At 41.9% G+C, this 18,946-nt stretch overlaps 1 protein-coding gene across 1 annotated transcript in view; it reads right to left on the minus strand.

Moving 5' to 3' along the window:
- The window catches only part of GRID2 (glutamate ionotropic receptor delta type subunit 2), a 2,095,611-nt gene that overhangs the window by 28,855 nt on the left and 2,047,810 nt on the right, over positions 1-18,946 (minus strand). The window contains exon 15 of the mRNA XM_073590055.1: positions 12,495-12,735. Coding sequence (XP_073446156.1) covers positions 12,495-12,735 — 241 coding nt within the window. The remainder of the gene's footprint in view (positions 1-12,494; positions 12,736-18,946) is intronic.

Below are 18,946 nucleotides of genomic sequence, written 5' to 3' on the forward strand. Positions count from 1 at the left end.
ACTAGAAGTGCTATTTCTAACTTACTAAACTCTCCCTATTTCTGGTCATTACCAGTGGAAGAACAATTTTATGGGCCTGTAATTATAATTTGATAGAGAAAATGTACCAGCATGGAATCCATGTGAGACATGAGCAGAATTGTATCTACCAGTGTGCTATGAGTTGCATGCTTGCACCATACTAATAGTTACACCTGGAAATGTAGTCATTTATGAAAATGTAACAACAGAATGAAAAACGTGGGATGCATAATGACTGAATGACTATGGCTTAGAACATATTTCTATAGCAGGAACCTGCTTGAAACTGTACAGTTGGTTAAAGCAACTTCTTAGATTTTCTTTCCGAGAAAAAAAAATCTATTTCAGTAATACTCTGTCAGGTAATCAGCTTAAATTAATGAAATTGGGATTTTGTAATGGGTTTGATATGTGTTGAATATATTTTTGAGTGTTAACATGCTATATTCACATTGTGATCTGTATCAGATATCAGATGTGTAAACCATTATAAAAAACAGATTGTTCTGAATTTTTTAGCATTTTTCCTCAATCTCTATAATTTATTTTCCAAATAAATTAATATACATCATATGTTACTTTTTGAAACATAATAGAAATGATAGGATTGTAAGTTTAGCAATAACTTTGGAAAATGAACTGCATGAATATGTATCACAGAGACTTTTATCATTCACTATTTCGTATGTGAAGAAATAGATTATTGGCATATTGTCTTCTGACCTTCATGAAATCTGGTTTAGCACAAAAAAACTCAGACTTTAATTAAAGAACATATGTTTGGTAACTACATTACTTACCTGGTCCCCGAGTTCAGATATTCATATGTCAAAATATTCTCAGATATACATTATATAAAAGAATAAGGAGTCCCAATAAGTGGTATTGATCTCAGCTCCAGAGCTGATGATATAGGAACCCTTTTTCACTAAAGGTACTGTCACACTTAGCGATGTACCAGCGATCCCGACCAGCGATATGACGCGGTCAGGATCGCTGGTACATCGCTAAGTGGTCGCTAGTGAGCTGCCACATAGGCAGATCACACCAGCGACATCGCTGGGGACGGGGGTCGCTACTTACCTGTCACACCAGGCGATCCTGCGTCCTCCCGCCCGGCTCCACGCGTCGCTCGTCCTCACAGCAGGAAGCGCCGCAGGAAGCTGATGACGAGAAACAGTCCTGAACGTTCTCGCGCGATCAGCGATAACCAGTGGGGGAGCCGGTCGTAGGTAAGTATCAGACACAGCGATATCGCTAGCAATATCGCTATAACGTCACTAGTTATAGCGATATTGCTAGCGATATCTCTTAGTGTGACATGCCCTTAAGGCTTACATTGACTTTCAGGAATAGGAGAAAATTGTATATGTGGTTTGAATCCACTCAGCCAAAAGAACATTAGTGAGGTTTGCAACTGATATTGAACATTAAAATCTGGCTGGTTAATGGGTTTGAGGCCATTATTTTGTGACCAGTCAAATCTAGGGCAGGAGAGATGTTTCATTAAAGCAATACCAGCAAAGTTGAAATGTCGTAACATTAAGATTTCCTTATTCTAGCTTTAATTGGCGCTGTTCAATGACTTTGTCTTCTGAAATATGGAAATCACAGAATTACCTATCACACAGTCAGATCATAAAAAATTATCCATGATTCACTTTCTCCTACTGCTCAATGGCAGTGTGTTTTACAGTGCTCAAGCTGACACTTACTGTAATGTTGTGCACAGGGATCTTATCCACTAATGTTGCTGTTCAACATAAGAAACCAATCTATGAAGTTCCCAGTGAACCTTCTCTGTTCCATTGTGCCACTGAAGGTAGTTTGTAACTTTATAATATTAGTGTGTAAAGAATGATTGCCGTTTTAATTTTTCTGAGTAGATTGCACTAGAAAGATCAATGGCGGTCTATGGCACTATTGAAGGAAATCTATCAGTTGGACTAACCTTCATAAGCCATCTATATGGGCATGAAGGTCATAGCAAGCTGAATAAAAGTATATCTATACTAGATGGTGGCCTGATTCTAACACATCGGGTATTCTAGAATATGTATGCAGTTTATTTTTTAAGATTTAATAATAATGCAATAATGCACCCCCCAATCCTGATATGTATGGTTCTCTTACCCCCAATCCTGATATGCATGCTACCCCTCAACCCCCTAACCTGGTATGCATGGCCCCTGACCCCCCAATCCTGGAATGCATGGTCCTCTCACCCCCAATCCTGGTATGCATGGTCCTCTCGCTTCTCTTTCCTGGTATGCAAGGTCCTCTTACTCCCCTTTCGGGGTATGCATGGTCCCCTCACCCCCCAATCCTGGTATGCATGATCCTCTCACCCCCCAATCCTGGTATGCATGGTCACCTCACCCCCCTATCCTGGTATGCATGGTCCCCTCAACCCCCTTTCTTGGTATGCATGGTCCCCTCACCCCCCTTTGCTGGTATGCATGGTCCTCTCACACCCCAATCCTGGTATGTATGCTCACCATCACCCCCTTTCCTGGTATGCATGGTCCTCTCACCCCCCAATCCTGGTATGCATGGTCCCCTCACCCCCCTTTCCTGGTATGCATGGTCCCCTCACCCCCCAATCTTGGTATGCATGGTCCCCTCACCCCCCAAACCTGGTATGCATGGTCCCCTCACCCCCCAAACCTGGTATGCATGGTCCCCTCACCCCCCTTTCCTGGTATGCATGGTCCCCTCACCCCCCTTTCCTGGTATGCATGGTCCCCTCGACCCCCAATCCTGGTATGCATGGTCCCCTCACCCCCCAATCCTGGTATGCATGGTCCCCTCACCCCCCAATCCTGGTATGCATGGTCCCCTCACCCCCCCCCTTTCCTGGTATGCATGGTCCCCTCACCCCCCAATCCTGGTATGCATGGTCCCCTCACCCCCCTTTTCCTGGTATGCATGGTCCCCTCACCCTCATTTCCTGGTATACATGGTCCCCTCACCCTCCTTTCCTGGTATGCATGGTCCCCTCACCCCCCAATCCTGGTATGCATGGTCCCCTCACCCCCCAATCCTGGTATGCATGGTCCCCTCACCCCCTAATCCTGGTATGCATGGTCCCCTCACCCCCCTTTCCTGGTATGCATGGTCCCCTCACCCCCCCAATCCTGGTATGCATGGTCCCCTCACCCCCTAATCCTGGTATGCATGGTCCCCTCACCCCCCTTTCCTGGTATGCATGGTCCCCTCACCCCCCTTTCTGTGTAGCCACGACCAATCAGCATCGCGGCCCTCTGTCCGCGGCCAATCAGCAACGCAGCCCTGTAGCTATGACCAATCACTGCCGTGGCCCTCTAGCATGTACAAAAATAATATTAAAAAATAAAAAAAGTTATTCTCACCTTCCGACGGTCTCCTGTCTTCTTTCCACGCGCCCGGCCTCGAGTTCCCAGTAATGCTTTGCGGCTTAGACCGCTGATGGTCTTCTTTCTCGCTCTCGCGAGTGACGTCGGCCTTCTTTCTGGCTCTCGAGAGAGTGACGTCGGTCTTCCTTCTCGCTCTCGCGAGAGTGACGTCATCAGCAGTCTAAGGCTAGTTTCACACTAGCGTTTATTTCCTGCAGTGCACGGCACCGCTAAGCCCCGCCCCCTCCCGGCTTTCTGCCCGCCCCATCCGGTCATCGCCGCCTACTAGCGCACATGGGCGCTTGCGATCTGCGCACCCTATTTTTAGCATAGGGTGCGCAGATCGTGCGCTGGCCATGCGTTAGCAGGATTTTGCCGTGTGCTGCGCACTTTTGAAGGTGCGCCGAGCGTGCAACATGCTGCGTTCGGCGCACACGGGCGAACCTTCAAAAGTGTGCAGCGCACGGCAAAATCCTGCTAGCGCACGGCCAGCGCACGATCTGTGCACCCTATCTTTAGCAATGTGCTCTAGTAGGCGGCGATGACCGGATGGGGCAGGCAGGGAGCCGGGAGGGGGTGGGGCTTAGCGGCACCGTGCGCTGCAGGAAATAAACGCTAGTGTGAAACTAGCCTTAGCCACAAAGCATTACTGGGAACGCGAGGCCAGGCGCGTGGAAAGACGTCAGGAGGCCGTCGGAAGGTGAGAATAACCTTTTTTTATTTTAGTTCTCTTTTTTACAGATTAAGGCCTGCGCCCGATTGAGCGCTGCGCCCGACTGCGTCTGCCGCTGATTGGCCAATCAGCGGCAGGCGCAGCTTACCGTTACAAACAGCTGCACCTGTCGCTGATTGGTTGCGGCCTGGCGGCCGCAACCAATCTGCGGCCCGCAATTTCGGATACAGACAGACATGATAAGGCGTTTATATATACTGTATAGATATCTGTGATCCAATGTCTTATTCCAGAGAAATCCATGTTTTTCTTATTTTTAAATTAGCTGATAAGATCTATGGGCTGGACACTAATCTGCATGAGAATTTGCTTTCAGTGCTTATTTTAATTGAAAGGAGATGTTACCAGTGTGGACCAAGTAATTACTTATACATTGCTCACATAATCACACACAGCTTTGCAGTGAGCTCAGAACATATTACAGCAAAGCTAACACAGTAGTGATACATTTGCAGCAGCAGTTTCCCTCTCCTAGGGCTGGCAGCTCTGCTACAGAGCTGTGCCTGAATATTACGAACACAGTACAGCATATTTGAATATTGTCTCATCACAAACACAACAAACTCATTTGCAGTTGTCTTCCCACAGAGTTGTCTCCTCTGCTGTCCTGCCCTTCTGCAGTGTTTGCCTGTGAGATGAAAGCTGAACCACTGTTTAAGGACAAGTGGCGCTGCCAATGTTTTTGTAACGAGACAGACTTCACTTTGATTGTTCTGTGTTAAGCCCCCGTCACAAACAGCGATCTCGCTAGCGAGATTGCTGCTGAGTCACAAGTTTTGTGATGCAACAGCGATCTCACCAGCGAGATCGCTGTGTGTGACACCTATCACTGATCTGCCCCCCTGCCGGGTATCGCTGATTGTTGTGGAAAGTCCTGGACATTTTTTTGACCATTGGTCTCCTGCTGGCCAGCACACATTGCTGCATGTGACAGGCGGGAGACCAGCGATCAGCGAGCTGGAGCTGGTAAGCAAGGTAAACAGCGGGTTTCTAAGCGCCGCACGGTACTTAGAAACCCGCTGTGTACCGTAGTTACCACCGGGCTGATGCAGGGAGCTAGTAACCAAGGTAAACAGCGGGTTTCTAAGCGGCACTTAGAAACCCACTGTTTACCTTGGTTACCAGCTCCCTGCACCAGCGCGCTGGTATCTAAGGTACACAGCGACGCGCGCGCTCATCGTCACTGGTGCTGATCGCTGGTCAAGCTGCCTGTTTGGCAGTTCACCAGCGATCATGTAGCGACACACCAGCGATCCTGACAAGTTCATATTGTTGTCGGGATCGCTGGTGAGTCGCTATGTGTGACGGGGCCTTTAGCTCTGTTGTACTGTGTGAGTTATAATCTCACTGCAGAGCTTTCTGTGATTATGACAGCAAAATGTCAGTCATTATTTAATTCACTTAAAATGCACTATGAAGATAGACAGTTATTCAGATCTGTGTCTGGCCTATAGATCTTAACAGCTCATTTGCATATCAGAAAAACATGGATTTCTCTGGAATAAGGGTACCGTTACACCTAGCGATGCACCAACGATCCTGACCAGCGATATGACGCGGTCAGGATCCCTGGTGCATCGCTAGGTGGTCGCTAGTGAGCTGCCACACAGGCAGCTCTCAGCAGCGACATCGCAGGGGTCGGGGGTAGCTACTTACCTGTCAGACGAGGCGATCCTGATGTCCTCCCGCCCGGCTCCATGCGTCGCTCGTCGGCGCCACAGGAAGCCCAGCAGGAAGTGGCCGGCGAGGAATGGTCCAGGAGCTTCTCGCGCGATCAGCGATAACCAGCGGGGGAGCCGGTCGGAGGTAAGTATCACATGCAGCGATATCGCTAGCAATATCGCTGCAACGTCACAAAATCGGTGACTTTACAGCGATATTGCTAGCGATATCGCAGTGTGTAACGGGGGCTTTAGACATCATATCACAGATATCAAGGTGTCATTTTATTCAACTTTGTATGACCTACATGCCCAAATAAATGGCTAAGGAGGGTTAATCCTACTGATAGATTTGTTTTAAAGTTGTCATGTTTCTAGCAAGAGAGTGCAGCATATCTCATGCTAGAGCTGCTCAGTCAACATTAAAGAGTAATTGTTAGTTTAATTTTCATTTCATAAATGAATAGTACATATGAAAATAAAAAAAAACTTTGTAATATATCTTATCAGAGAAATTTGCCTTTTTCCTGCTGGACTGATTATTTGTTCCCAAAATTCACAGTTTATGGGTGAAATCTATTTAAGGTGAACTCAAATTGTTACATTACTGAGATAGGATGTCTCCTCCTACCGCTCATTTCTATATAGAATCTCAATCTCAGACAATAGAGATTTTAAAATTGGTAATTTTGAGAATTAATGTTTAACCCCTTTCTGACTGCTGACGGGATAGTACATCATCAGTCAGACTCCCCTGCTTTGAGGTGGGCAACGGCGGTGAGCCCACCTCAAAGCCGCGACATGTCAGCTGTTATAAACAGCTGACATGTGCCTGAAATAGGCGTGGGCGGAATCGCCATCCACCTGCGCCTACTAACTAGTTAAATCCCGCTGTCAAGCGCTGACAGGGGGCATTTAACTAGCATTTCCAGCTGCCGGGCCGGAAGTGAGCTCATCGCTGACCCTCATCACGTGATCGGGGTTCGGCGACACGTTGCCTGGACAACCAGATGTCTCATAGAGACTTCTATGGTTGTTGCAGACAGATTGCTTTGAGCGCCGCACTTTTTTTTGCAATTTCACCGCACTTGGAATTTTTTTCCCATATTCGAGTACACGACATGCTAAAACCAATGATGTCGTTCAAAAGTACAACTTATCCCACAAAAAATAAGCCCTCACATAGCCATATTAATGGAAAAATAAAAAAGTTATGGCTCTGGGAAGGAGGGGAGTGAAAAACAAAAATAAAAAATCAAAAAAAGCTCCGGTCATGAAGGGGTTATTCCAGTATGAGAAAGAAGCAAATTTTTCCAATAAGATATATTACAAGGCTCCAAGTGCAATAGTGGTTCATGAATTAAAAATTAAAACAAAGGTTGCTATTAGAAGTAGAGTGCTAGAAACATGGCATCCCATAATAGTGCTATAGCGACTGTCATTGAGCTCTCCAGTATAATCCACTCTTCAGATGCATTTATTACCTGTCTTTAGCCTTTCTGGGCTTTAGAATTTATTACAGCAAAAATGGCAGAATTCACTACTTCGAAAATTCCTCTACATAATTTTTTTTCAAGAATCGGATTCGTAACAAGATTGAAGATTTTATTTCAGCAATATTCACAATGAAATTCTATAATTTTATATGATGCCGAAAAACCTGTAACCAATCCATAATCTGAAAAGCAAATGAAATCAGTGTTAGGCTCGGGTGCTGAATGGACAGCGCCTTTTTCGCTAATATATTTGCCCTCAGATATATTAGATGCGCTGTCCAGCGGAATATTTTTTCTCCTGCTGTCACTGCTTTTTTTTAAATAATATTTTACAACTAAGATTAGCCATGCATGTATGATTTTTCCCAATTAAATGGGTGGACTGGATGAAAGGACAAGATAATTTGTCAATAGCCATGGATACAGATTGAAACATAAATATAAAGGAAATATCAGCGGCAGTAGTATAGCTACGCATAAGCATAAGTTGCTTGTATAGGCAAATATTGTGTTTGCATCTCATTTAAATATATAGAATAAAATCTCTGATGCACAAAGCTCTGCTCAACAGCAGTAGAAAATATTGAGTTTTATGCTCCATTGGGCTGAATTATTTGTTTGTAAAAGTCTTCCCCAAAGCCTTAGTAATTGAATGCTACCCAAGCAATACAATATACAATATATTTAACTGTGTAACAATTACTTTTTATATTTTCAGCCATAGCTGGCATTTCATGCATGATGGCAGTGTTGCTAAACGGATAACACGCGCTGCTTAAACAAACAGAACGACTAAATTTACTTTATGGGGTTTTCCTAATACATACATTATCCACTTTATAAAGGTATTGATCACTGTGGGTCTGAAAGGTGGAATCCCCATTGATCTCGAGAATAGAGGTCCCATAGCCTCCAAAGTTAATGGAAATGTTGTATGCATGTGTTACCACTGCTTGATTCAATTTATCAAAACTATCAAGAAAGCTCTGAAAGTTTGAAGTGGTGTTTGAACATGTACACCATTGCTTTATATACCAAGGTGAATTAGTAACCAATTATGGAATCAATCTTAGTGGTAGCAATCATGTGTTTATAATATGTTATGATTAAAAGATAAATATATTTAGTGGAAAAACCTCATCTAAAGAGATTGCCCACAAGCAAGACAATCCCTTCCGAAATACTATATTCCTCCTTGTAAAATAAAAATACTATATTTTCATAGAATCATAGAATGTTAGAGTTGGAAGGGACCTCCAGGGTCATCGTGTCCAACCCCCTGCTCAATGCAGGATTCACTAAAAAATCTGAGAGAGATGTCTGTCCAGCTCATGTTTGAAGACCTCCATTAAAGGAGAACTCACCACCTCTCATAGCAGCCTGTTCCACTCATTGATCCCCCTCAGTGTCAAAAAGTTTTTTCTAATATCTAATCTGTATTTTCTGCCATTCAGTTTCATTTCATTGCTTCTTAAGTTTTCATGTGCAAATGAGAATAAAGATGATACTTCTACACTGTGACATCCGAGACACTGTGGTCACCTAGAAAGCCAAATGCCTTCCTGTCTTTACTTCACTCGAAAAATAGTTGTAGAACTGCAGGTGCAGAAAACTAAAGGGGTTGTGCCATGAACAAAGTACATTTCAATAGATCTTGGAATAAAAATAAGCTCCACAATTGGATGTGTTAAAAGAATGTTCCTGTGCTGAGATAATCTTATAAATGTGCACTTTCTATGAGCTGTCTAATGGCTGTGTCTTACCATGCAGGAACATTGTCTGATCATATCCTTGGCAGGGAAGGAAGCAAAAGAGAGGATACAGACAGGACAGCATGAGATCGCAGGTGATTATTTCAGTGAGGTAAAACAAACAAGAAGCAAATGTTTTACCTCACAGAAAGAATCAGCTGTGACTTCACACTGTCCTGTCTGTATACTCTCTTTGCTTCCCCCCTTGCTCTGGAGCTGTGGTATGATCAGACCATGTTCCTGTACTGTCAGACACAGCTATTACACAGTACACAGCAGAGGCACATTTATAAGATTATCTCAGCACAGGAACATTTTATTTAAACACATCCAATTGTGGAACTTATTTTTATTCTGAGATTAAAATGTATTTTGTTTATGGGAAAATCCCAATAGTTTTCTGCAACCTGCAGTCCGCAACTATTCTTCCAGTGGAGTAAAAACAGAAAGGCATTTGGCTTTTTAGGTGCCCAGTTCCCTGACAAAGAGCAGTAATTACAAATGACAGCCACATGCATCTAAAACCAGAAAAAATTACCTACTCCATTTTTTCTCCCTATGTCTCCCTGATCAAGAGTCAATTCCACTCACTGAACTGAATAGATGTGCGTGTACATGCAGCTTTCCATCACTGAGAAGGCAACCATCCCATTCCCAGCTGGAAACAACTTAGCTCTGGAACTGGACATGCCATTTATTGTGTTTCATGTGACAATGATAAGAGGTGTAGTATGGATTTTATGGAGGAAATATGTCCCAATTTCAGAAATGTTGGCAGCTTTACGTCCATTCATTGCAAAGCTTACTTAACCAGCCTGATCAGCTGCAGAATGAAACATTGCACACTGTAACTTCAAAAATCTGAGCTGAATATTCCACATATTCCTGTGTCTCATGATGTGCAGTTCAAAGGACATCTCATATAATCACACTACAAATAGGCAGCTGCAAACTTTTAAATATAATGTCAGTAGCACTGCTCTTTTAGGGTGGGGTCACACTGCATTATGGTAGTCCGTTAACGCTGCCATAGACCCCCATTGTGTGGCGCATCGCGATGCATGCCGTAAAGCGGCACGCGTTTGCAATGTGCCGTCATTCAGTGACGGAGGCCTGGAAGCGGGCTGCAGCGTCTGAAGCTCCGTCACCGCTAGCGCTGATGAATCATCAGCGCTAGCGGTATAGCATAACGCATATCATGTTATGCTATAGCGTTAATGCAGCTCGTCAGTGCTATGCGTTGAACGGGCTGCTGTGTTAACGCTGTGTGAACCTGGCCTAACTGTGAGATCATTGCTCATTGTTCCTAAAGTTTAAAGGGAATCTGTCAGCAGTTTTTTGCTGTATAATCTGAGAGCAGCATAACTAGGGCAAGGAATCCTGACTGCAGGGATGTCACTTACTGGGATGCTTGGGGCAGTTTTGCTATGATCCTTGTTTTCTCTGATTATTGATGTAGCAGTGCTCAGAAGGCTGAGTTGTGTAGAACCTCACCCACACTCCTGACTGTGTACACTGGGCATTGTGAGGAAGTTGGTATTCAGTGGTGGAGATGGGGTTGCCCAGATTAGAGTGATTGCTGGTACTGTGAGCTGTTGTCTGGCAGTGTTAATCTTCTGCTTATAAAATACTGACTATTGACACTAAACACACAGCCCAATAAGTGACACATGCCTGGAATCAGAGTCTCATGCCCTATATTATACTGCTCTCAGATTATATAGCAAAAACCTGCTGACAGATTACCTAAGCATCACTTTTGTTTTACTTAATAATGTTTACTTTTTTTAAGCGGATTAATAAATTGTCACACAGAAAAACGCTAACTAAAGGATCTCATGATCAATCACGAATCCATGGGCTGTTATATCTTAATCATAAACCACATTACAGAGATACTGTGAATTAGCAGAGTGCCATAATATTTTTTTTTTTCGGAAGATTGTGCAAAACTGTAAGATCCAGGCAGCAATTTTATTAAAATACGGATATTTACAGTTTTCATGCCTATAATAAAAATCTGCTTTTATTTCACCTGCCTTAAAATATATTAGATACCTGGACAGACTGACAGAGTTAAATACTATGGATACTTTTGACAAGAAAAAAAAATTACATACATTGATGATTACCTGGAAATAAAAAAAGGTTTCAGGTGGCAAGACTATATTCATATGGTCATGTATCTATCTCAGCAATACAGCCTGGATGTGAGGTCTGTATGTGCAGGATGTTGCTGCTTTCACTAGCTCTCATGCATCAGCACAGCTTCATTCCTGTACTGCCTTATGCTTCAAGTACAGCCACAGTGCAATCCCCTCTTGCACTTACAGACATAGACAATAATACTAAATCCACAAAAGTTTATCATAATCACAGCTACCTATGTACATTTTTAATGAAGACTATTTAGATAGTTGAGCTTGCAGCACAGCCAGCTCTGTAAAGGAGTTGCACAGGCTGTACAATAGCAAAGTGGTTGGAAATTTTCAATGAAGACTATTTAGACAGTTATTTAATTTTGCATTTAAGAAGCAAATTAAGAAAAAAGAAATCAGTGACAAAGTATATAAAGCCTTTAAATTCATTTTATAGGGCTTATACCAGAGGCAAAATTGGCAAAGGATTCTTATAGGCCCTGGAAGTATTTGCTGTATGGTTACCACGGATCTGTTCCTTATGTTATAAATTTAAAACATGACTAAGATGGGAGAAAAGTCCATGTCTGCTGGAAATATAGCTATATATTTAGATTGTCTTTTATCAAATTACTGACAATATATTAAAAACTATTCCCCCAATACACCCTTAATAATTTAGCTAGGATGCATTTATTCTGGAGGTGCACTTTAATTAATTACATCTTGATGTTTAAAAATGTTTTCTTTATATGTACACTGCCTATTTAATGTTGTTATTTTTAGTTATATCTTGCTTCTTTTACACAATTTTATTGTAAAATACGTGCGGCTAGTTATTCTGTATGAATCACCAGGTTATATAAGAGGGGAGAAATGGCGCATAATCAAACACTGCGAGATAGCACTGTTTCTCTATGGCCATCATAATTTCAAGCATCTGTTTGCTTTTTCCTTTTGGCTTCAGATTAGGATTTGGCAGCACTGCTAACAAATACAGTGGATTATTGTACAAACCAAATGTACTCGTTTTTCCTGGCTGCATGTGGAATAAGGTCTGGGTAATTCATCAGATTTTTAAATATTTGATTCATCTGACCTACTTTGCAGTTTAATGCTGGTTTATGCTGTGACTCAAGCTGTGTTTTAAAAAAAAATGCAAGAAACCTAAAAATCCGGCTAAGTCAAGAGCCGCTGAAGGGTTGAACCTAGAGTAGTTTATTTCTGCTTAAAAATCTTTGAGCGAAATCAGGAAAAAAAGAAACAGCTGTGTCGGAGAAATAATATCATTGGCATTGCTTCAAAGTTTAGAATAGTTACCTCTTTAGAAGGTACTCGGGAGCCTTTCTTCTTATTCCACCATGTTTCAACCATTGCTATGACGCAGGATAAAACAACACCAGCTGCCAAGATGCAAAATACTCCTGCAAAGCTTTTAATGTCCAGGGCACTGCCTTTCTGCTTGGGCTCCACAGATGAGTATAGGTCACAATGTCCATTGCGGGGCCACCACTTATGTTTTAGCAGGTCCATATCCCCATTTTGCTGGAGTTCCAGTATCCTATCAAGAGACAAATAAACAAATTATATAACACAATGCCAATAAATTGCAATGCTGATATGGAATTCTACATTTTCAATTTCAACCTTTTAAACAGATGTTCTGTGATGAGTTACAAGTAGTCACATTGCCTGCAGTGTGAAAAAAGAAGAATAACTATAAATCGTGTGACTGTGAGGGACGACTGAGATGTCCCTCTGCTCCTGAAATGCGCCCCCACCCTTGGGATGCCACAGGATCATTGTTTTTCTTTAACTAAACTCTAGGAAGAAGCCCTTTGAAGCTCTGTGGCTAGCAGTTAGCACAAGGATGCTGTGAGTTCTAGTGCAGCTACAACCAAACTGGATTCCTTTGTCTAACTCAAGCACCACAGGTCACAGCAAGGATCTGAGATATGGAATCTAGAAAAGGGCCCATAATAACAGAATGCAATATCTCTGACCCTAGCCGAGCACATTCTCAGAAGTGGCATTCCTTCCCCCACATGCCCATGTCCAGCGGCCACCTGTAGGCCCCTGTGTTATGGAGTTATGAAATATAGCTACCACGGATTATGTACAGTAGGCATATTTGGTCTTCCTGTGCAGATAAAATCCAGTAGAATCCAGTGGCACCACTGCCGCTCCGTTCAGAGCTTCAGACGGAAAGTTATGAGCCTCCACGGTTTTGGACAGAAAATCATACTCTCAGATATGGGAGGAGAGAGGGTGCACAAGCTCAGGGGTGTGCAGAGAGTGTGGGAGGGAGCAGCCTATGAGATAAGAGGCAGCTCTTCATTTTGAGCTGAGTTTTCAACTGGCAGGAGGATCCGTTAGCTGACGCAGCCAGGAAAGCCAGTAACTAAGATTTGGACCTGTGATCCATCAGCGCCTCCCTGTGGTGACATGCTACATAACATGGTAATTGCAACCTATGCCCTACCCTTGTACTAAACTCTTGACTGTATACCTGTATATTGTTCTGTAAATATATGCCTGTATATTTCTAGTGCGCTTTTTGGCGATTAAGTATAAAATTAATCTTGGGCTGCTCTTTTATCTCAATACATGAATCCCCACGTCCACACACTCCATTGGTTATTATACGCTACCCGGGTTGGCTTCTGACCTGATATAAGCCTGCTGTCAGATGGGGCTTATTTCAAATGAGGAACTGGTGGCAGCAAACCATACTGTTTTGGCGAGGAACTCTGGCAGTGATGGCTTAGAGGTTTATATATATATCCCCCGCCTGGACTGGTGAGATATATCCCCCCTGACTGAGAGCACCTCATTAACTCGTACGTATAAGGGAAGCTTTTCCATTGACTATTTGCTCTTGGCGCAGTTCCCTGACTGACCTGGGGCAAGTGGTGGCACCAGAGAGCCTATCCCTGCAGGGTCCTTCTCTTGCCTCCCCCGAGGTGAGCGAAGTCGATACCCCCTTCTCCTGTCCGATCAGTCACAGTGACGTACTCAAATCTATATCAGGACCCTTCATTGATCTTATGTCATTGGTCTATCTCAATCATGAGGGCTCAGGTGCTGCTGTCTGCTTCTCTTATAGCTATGCAAATTTTCTCTTCAGAGAGGAAAGGGCATTCAACTCTACTGCCACCCATTTAAAGCAGCGATTCTAAAAGTGAATATCAACTCTTTAACGAGCCTTGCAATATGACTTAGTAAAACCAGAATCTCAATTTGCAAACATGTGTTTTGGGGTGTTGCCCCTCCTCAGTGCAAAGCAAAAGGTCGGATTTGGCTGTATGAGAGGCCTCTGACTTGGATGTGAGGGGTAACATGTCTCCTAGTAGAGAATAACATGCCTGACATGATAGGGTAAGAAGACTTGTAGGCTGTATAATACTCTTCTGGGAATTTAAAAATGTAATTTGACTCTTCCGAGAGAAAGAGGACGTGTACTCTTGTGCCACCTAATGTAAGTAGCAATCCTAAAAATCTATATCGACCCTTTATCAAGTCTTGCCACATGACATAGGATAAATGCCAAACCAGAATCTCAATTTGTGGACACATATTTTGGTGTGTTGCCACTCCTCAGTGCAAAGCAAGAGATCTGATTTGGCTATACAAAATGTATAGGATGTAAGGGGTAATGTTCTTCCTTGTGGACAGTGACATGCCTGACGTGCCAGCTTCATCCCTGAGGTATATGTGACTACAGCTTACACCCAGTGCTTACAGGGAGTTTAAGGTTGTCTAGGACACACCTCTTATTACATCATTGGTTCACACTGCTGGTCTCTCCTTCTCCACTGTAATTCTGCATCCTTGTATTTGGTGAAGTGTATAAACTGACCACTTGATCACAAGGGAGACAGTTCTTTGGAGATCTGATGCATACTGCAGCAACTGCAGAATAAGTATAAAATTTAAAACTACTAAACTGCCAGTGAAAAAAGTATGATCATCAGGTGATTGCCAGATATATATGAAGGAAAAGTAACCTCAGTAAAAAGAGTGACTTGAATTTTCTTTAATACTAGAATTTTGGGAATACAAGAAGAGGTCTTTGAGCTTTGACACCAGTATACAGGTATATAATCAAACTAACTGGCCTAAAAATGAAATAATATGAAAAAATTGAAATTTATGAAAATTTATGATTGCGCATTTACCTTAACGGTTAATAAATAAATAAATAATTATTCCCATTACACATATTGATGGTGCAGTTTCTTTTTTTTTTGCACAGTGATCTAATGCAGCTTTGCACTACTTATTTGAAAAGAAAAAAAAACAAAGAAGAGGATGAAGGGCAAAAGCATCTCTGCACTCCTCCCCCCTCAATTTTAGGTTGAGTGAGGGTTCCAAAAGTTGGACCATCATTAATCGCTAAGTGAAGTCATATGCTAGAAGTAGGCTAGCAATTCATGATATGCAAAAAACCCTCTAAAATATTTATATTGCAAAAAGAAAAGAAAAATGACAAAATTCTCTATGATGGAAGATATCAAAGTTTTCATACTTGAACCATGTCCAACCCCAGGATAAATATGCTTCTTCTTACTGCCCATGCTCAGGACACATAGACTCAGCAGTGACCTATGAGGATGGGCTCCACCCAGATGACTGACTCTTCAGATGTAATTATAATATGCATGATTAAAACTTCTGTGAACTAGTTATAGTGAGTACAGCTTGTCACCACATAACCATATAACATGGCCCCTGAATGAATGGAAGATCTGCAATATGATTGAGTAGCTGACAAATCCGAAACTAAGATGGGATGTTTTTATCAAGGTCATATAGATCGGAGAATATTTCCGGTATGTTGTTTAATCCAATCAGCAAGCAATTCAATACATTTTAGAGAGTCTAATCACGCAGTATTTGACAGATACGCTCTATAAAGCAGACCCCGATGATACCGTATATACAGTGGGCTCGGAAAGTATTCAGACCCCTTAAAGTTTCTTTTTTAATAAATTTGCAAAAATTTCTACATCTCTTTTTTTTTCAGTCAAGATGGGGTGCAGAGTGCACATTAATGAGAAAAAAATGAACTTTTTTGAATTTACCAAATGGTTGCAATGAAACAAAGAGTAAAAAATTAAAAGGGGTCTGAATACTTTCCAAACCCACTGTCTACATTTGTAAAGTGCTCCATTACCCTTCTTAAAAATAATACATTTTTCAGACCTTCAGCCCATTTAATCAATGGATATATATATATATATATATATATATATATATATATATATTATACCATTACTACCAGTCAGGACCAGAAGTTTGTTCATGATAGTAAAGGGTTTTGTGCTGAGAACAAAATGAAATAATGAAATAAAATGATATACACATATATAATTATTATTTAGTTTTTGGCATGAAACTCTGTAGTATCATGAACATTCGTCTAGTCCTGACTGATAGTAAAAGTATAATTCTTTATCATGCTCCTTGTTTTTTGTTTGATTATATATTTTGGGATCCATGGATTTTAGCTTATGCTTGTGAACATGGCTCATTTTTAAAGTGCAGGGGTTTTCAATTAATAAAGATTAATTTTTGAAGCTTCAGCTTTTTTGTCAATCATTTGTGTAGGTTGACTTCCTTTATTAGTCTATAGCTAGCTAACTAGAAATCAGTGTTTGTCAATGTGTAAATTGCTGCACAACATTTGTCCACCTGGTGGCAGTCGCATCCCACGGAATCTCTGCCGCTGCAGCTACTAGGATATGAACAAAGCCGCGGCAATTATTGATCTATCAGGCTGAAAACACGCATCTTACTCACTGCTATTTAATGTTTTATTTTAAATTCAAACAATTATCCATGTTGCAATACCCCTGATAATGTTGATGTAGAAATCCATTGTTCGGTACATTCTAGAGCGTGGTAAGTTAGGCTTGTACTGGAAAATTGTTCACAAGTGAACGGTTACATTCCCATTGGGTTTTCATAACTCATGCGATCTAAAAACAAGGCAGAATGCCCATTTCTCAAGCCACAGCACTTTCCTACTTGGTTAACTCACTGAGAAGTTGTAAGTGGCATAGTAATTGTGCTCCGCTCAGCACCTAAACAATTATTTTGCCTTCATGGAAGTTTATTTTCTAGTAAGGGAAACTATTGTTGCATAGCGTTGGCATGGGTAGCACATCTTCTGGCATTATTTTTTTGGGGCTGCATGGCAGATGTTGTTTGCAAGATGTGTCCTGCTTACCGAAATTCAGCTCTCCGTGTTTAATGAAAGTCGCTGCTATAGCTGATTAAACAGTAAGTGAAAACAGTCGGCTTTACTGCACAAAAGCACTTCTCACATCGGCATTGTCTTGTCCGATAAGAACATACGCCATGACACCGGGGTGAATTTTTCATAGCACAAAAACCAACAATACTCTATGCCCCATTGACTTATGATGAGATCTGGCCGAATCCGACACTTTATCCACCGCTAATAATGAAAAGAGTGCTGAGTTTTCTTTAAATGTGATGGAATGTGCGACACCGGTGTGAACTTAGCCTTAGTGTAGATAAATAAAGCTACTCAAAGTTTCTCAAAGGACAAGTGACATGTGCAGCAATGCACAACATTGCAAAGGCTGGCATTACAGCCTACAAGCGGGGGTTTGGTGAAGGTGGGAGCAACTTGCCCCTTTCAGGTCACACTGTTAGAGATGAGCAAATAAATTAATGTGGAATTTAAGTTGCAAAAATCCACATTCGCCAAAATACAGATTTTTTCGAAATTTGCTATTCAGCATAGTGGCTATTTTTTGAACCTTAAAGCACAATCAAAAGGTTAAAAGAAAACACTAATATTTACTATTACTACTAATCTTACTGTCAGGTCCTCGTCGCATTTTCAGATCCCTGCTGGAGATGCTGAGATCCTGTGCATATATTGTGACGTTATTGCGTCATGACCTTTGGTGTGCTTGTGCAGAAATATCCCAGGCCTCAGACGTGGATGTCCCAGCTCAGTGTGAGAGGCTCGAGGATTTCAGCGTGAGTGCTGTAGAGTAAGATACTGTGATGGCACCCAACGAGTGATGGTAAGGAGTGGAGGGGCCGGAGACGTGAGCAGAGGGTGAGTATAAGGATTTTTGTTATTTTTAGATATTACATTTATTATGCTCTTGGGTCTCTCTAGACCCATAATAAGGGACATTAAGTTCACAGAAAATAACTTTGAAACTAGTTACTTGGGAAAACACATGAACAGGTGAGTTTGAATTTTGCCTGATCTGCTCATCCCTAAACACTTTACATACTGTATATCTGATATAATTGAAACAGTACAGGTCGGGACAAGGTTTTTTGGTTGTAGGTTGACTAGCACGCCTCCATCATAAACATATATACACACACACATGTACACACGTATCGTATATACACACAGGGACAGCACCTCCCCATGAACACATATATATGCATAAAAGTGCACACACACTCATGTACAGTGCACACATATATGTACTTACACATGCGCACACACTCCTACCTTCCTGCGTTTATTTTTAACCCTTTTTCAATATAAAATCAGATGTAAAAATAAAAGCACCAGACGATGCCAGTGTGATAGTGAAATATGATGCTTTTGATTATGCAAGTAATATCAATAAAAGTGTAGAAAATTGCCCCATGCAAAGCGGAAAGAATACCTTACCACACTAGGTAAATAATTCAGCAATACATTGGTAAAAAATGATTAAAGAGTATGTAAAGAGGACAACCATACAAATCTAATATATAAAGCTCAA

This window comes from Dendrobates tinctorius, unplaced genomic scaffold, assembly GCF_039654945.1.
Source record: "Dendrobates tinctorius isolate UK_male_01 unplaced genomic scaffold, ASM3965494v1 ptg000011l, whole genome shotgun sequence".
Classification (NCBI taxonomy): domain Eukaryota; kingdom Metazoa; phylum Chordata; class Amphibia; order Anura; family Dendrobatidae; genus Dendrobates; species Dendrobates tinctorius.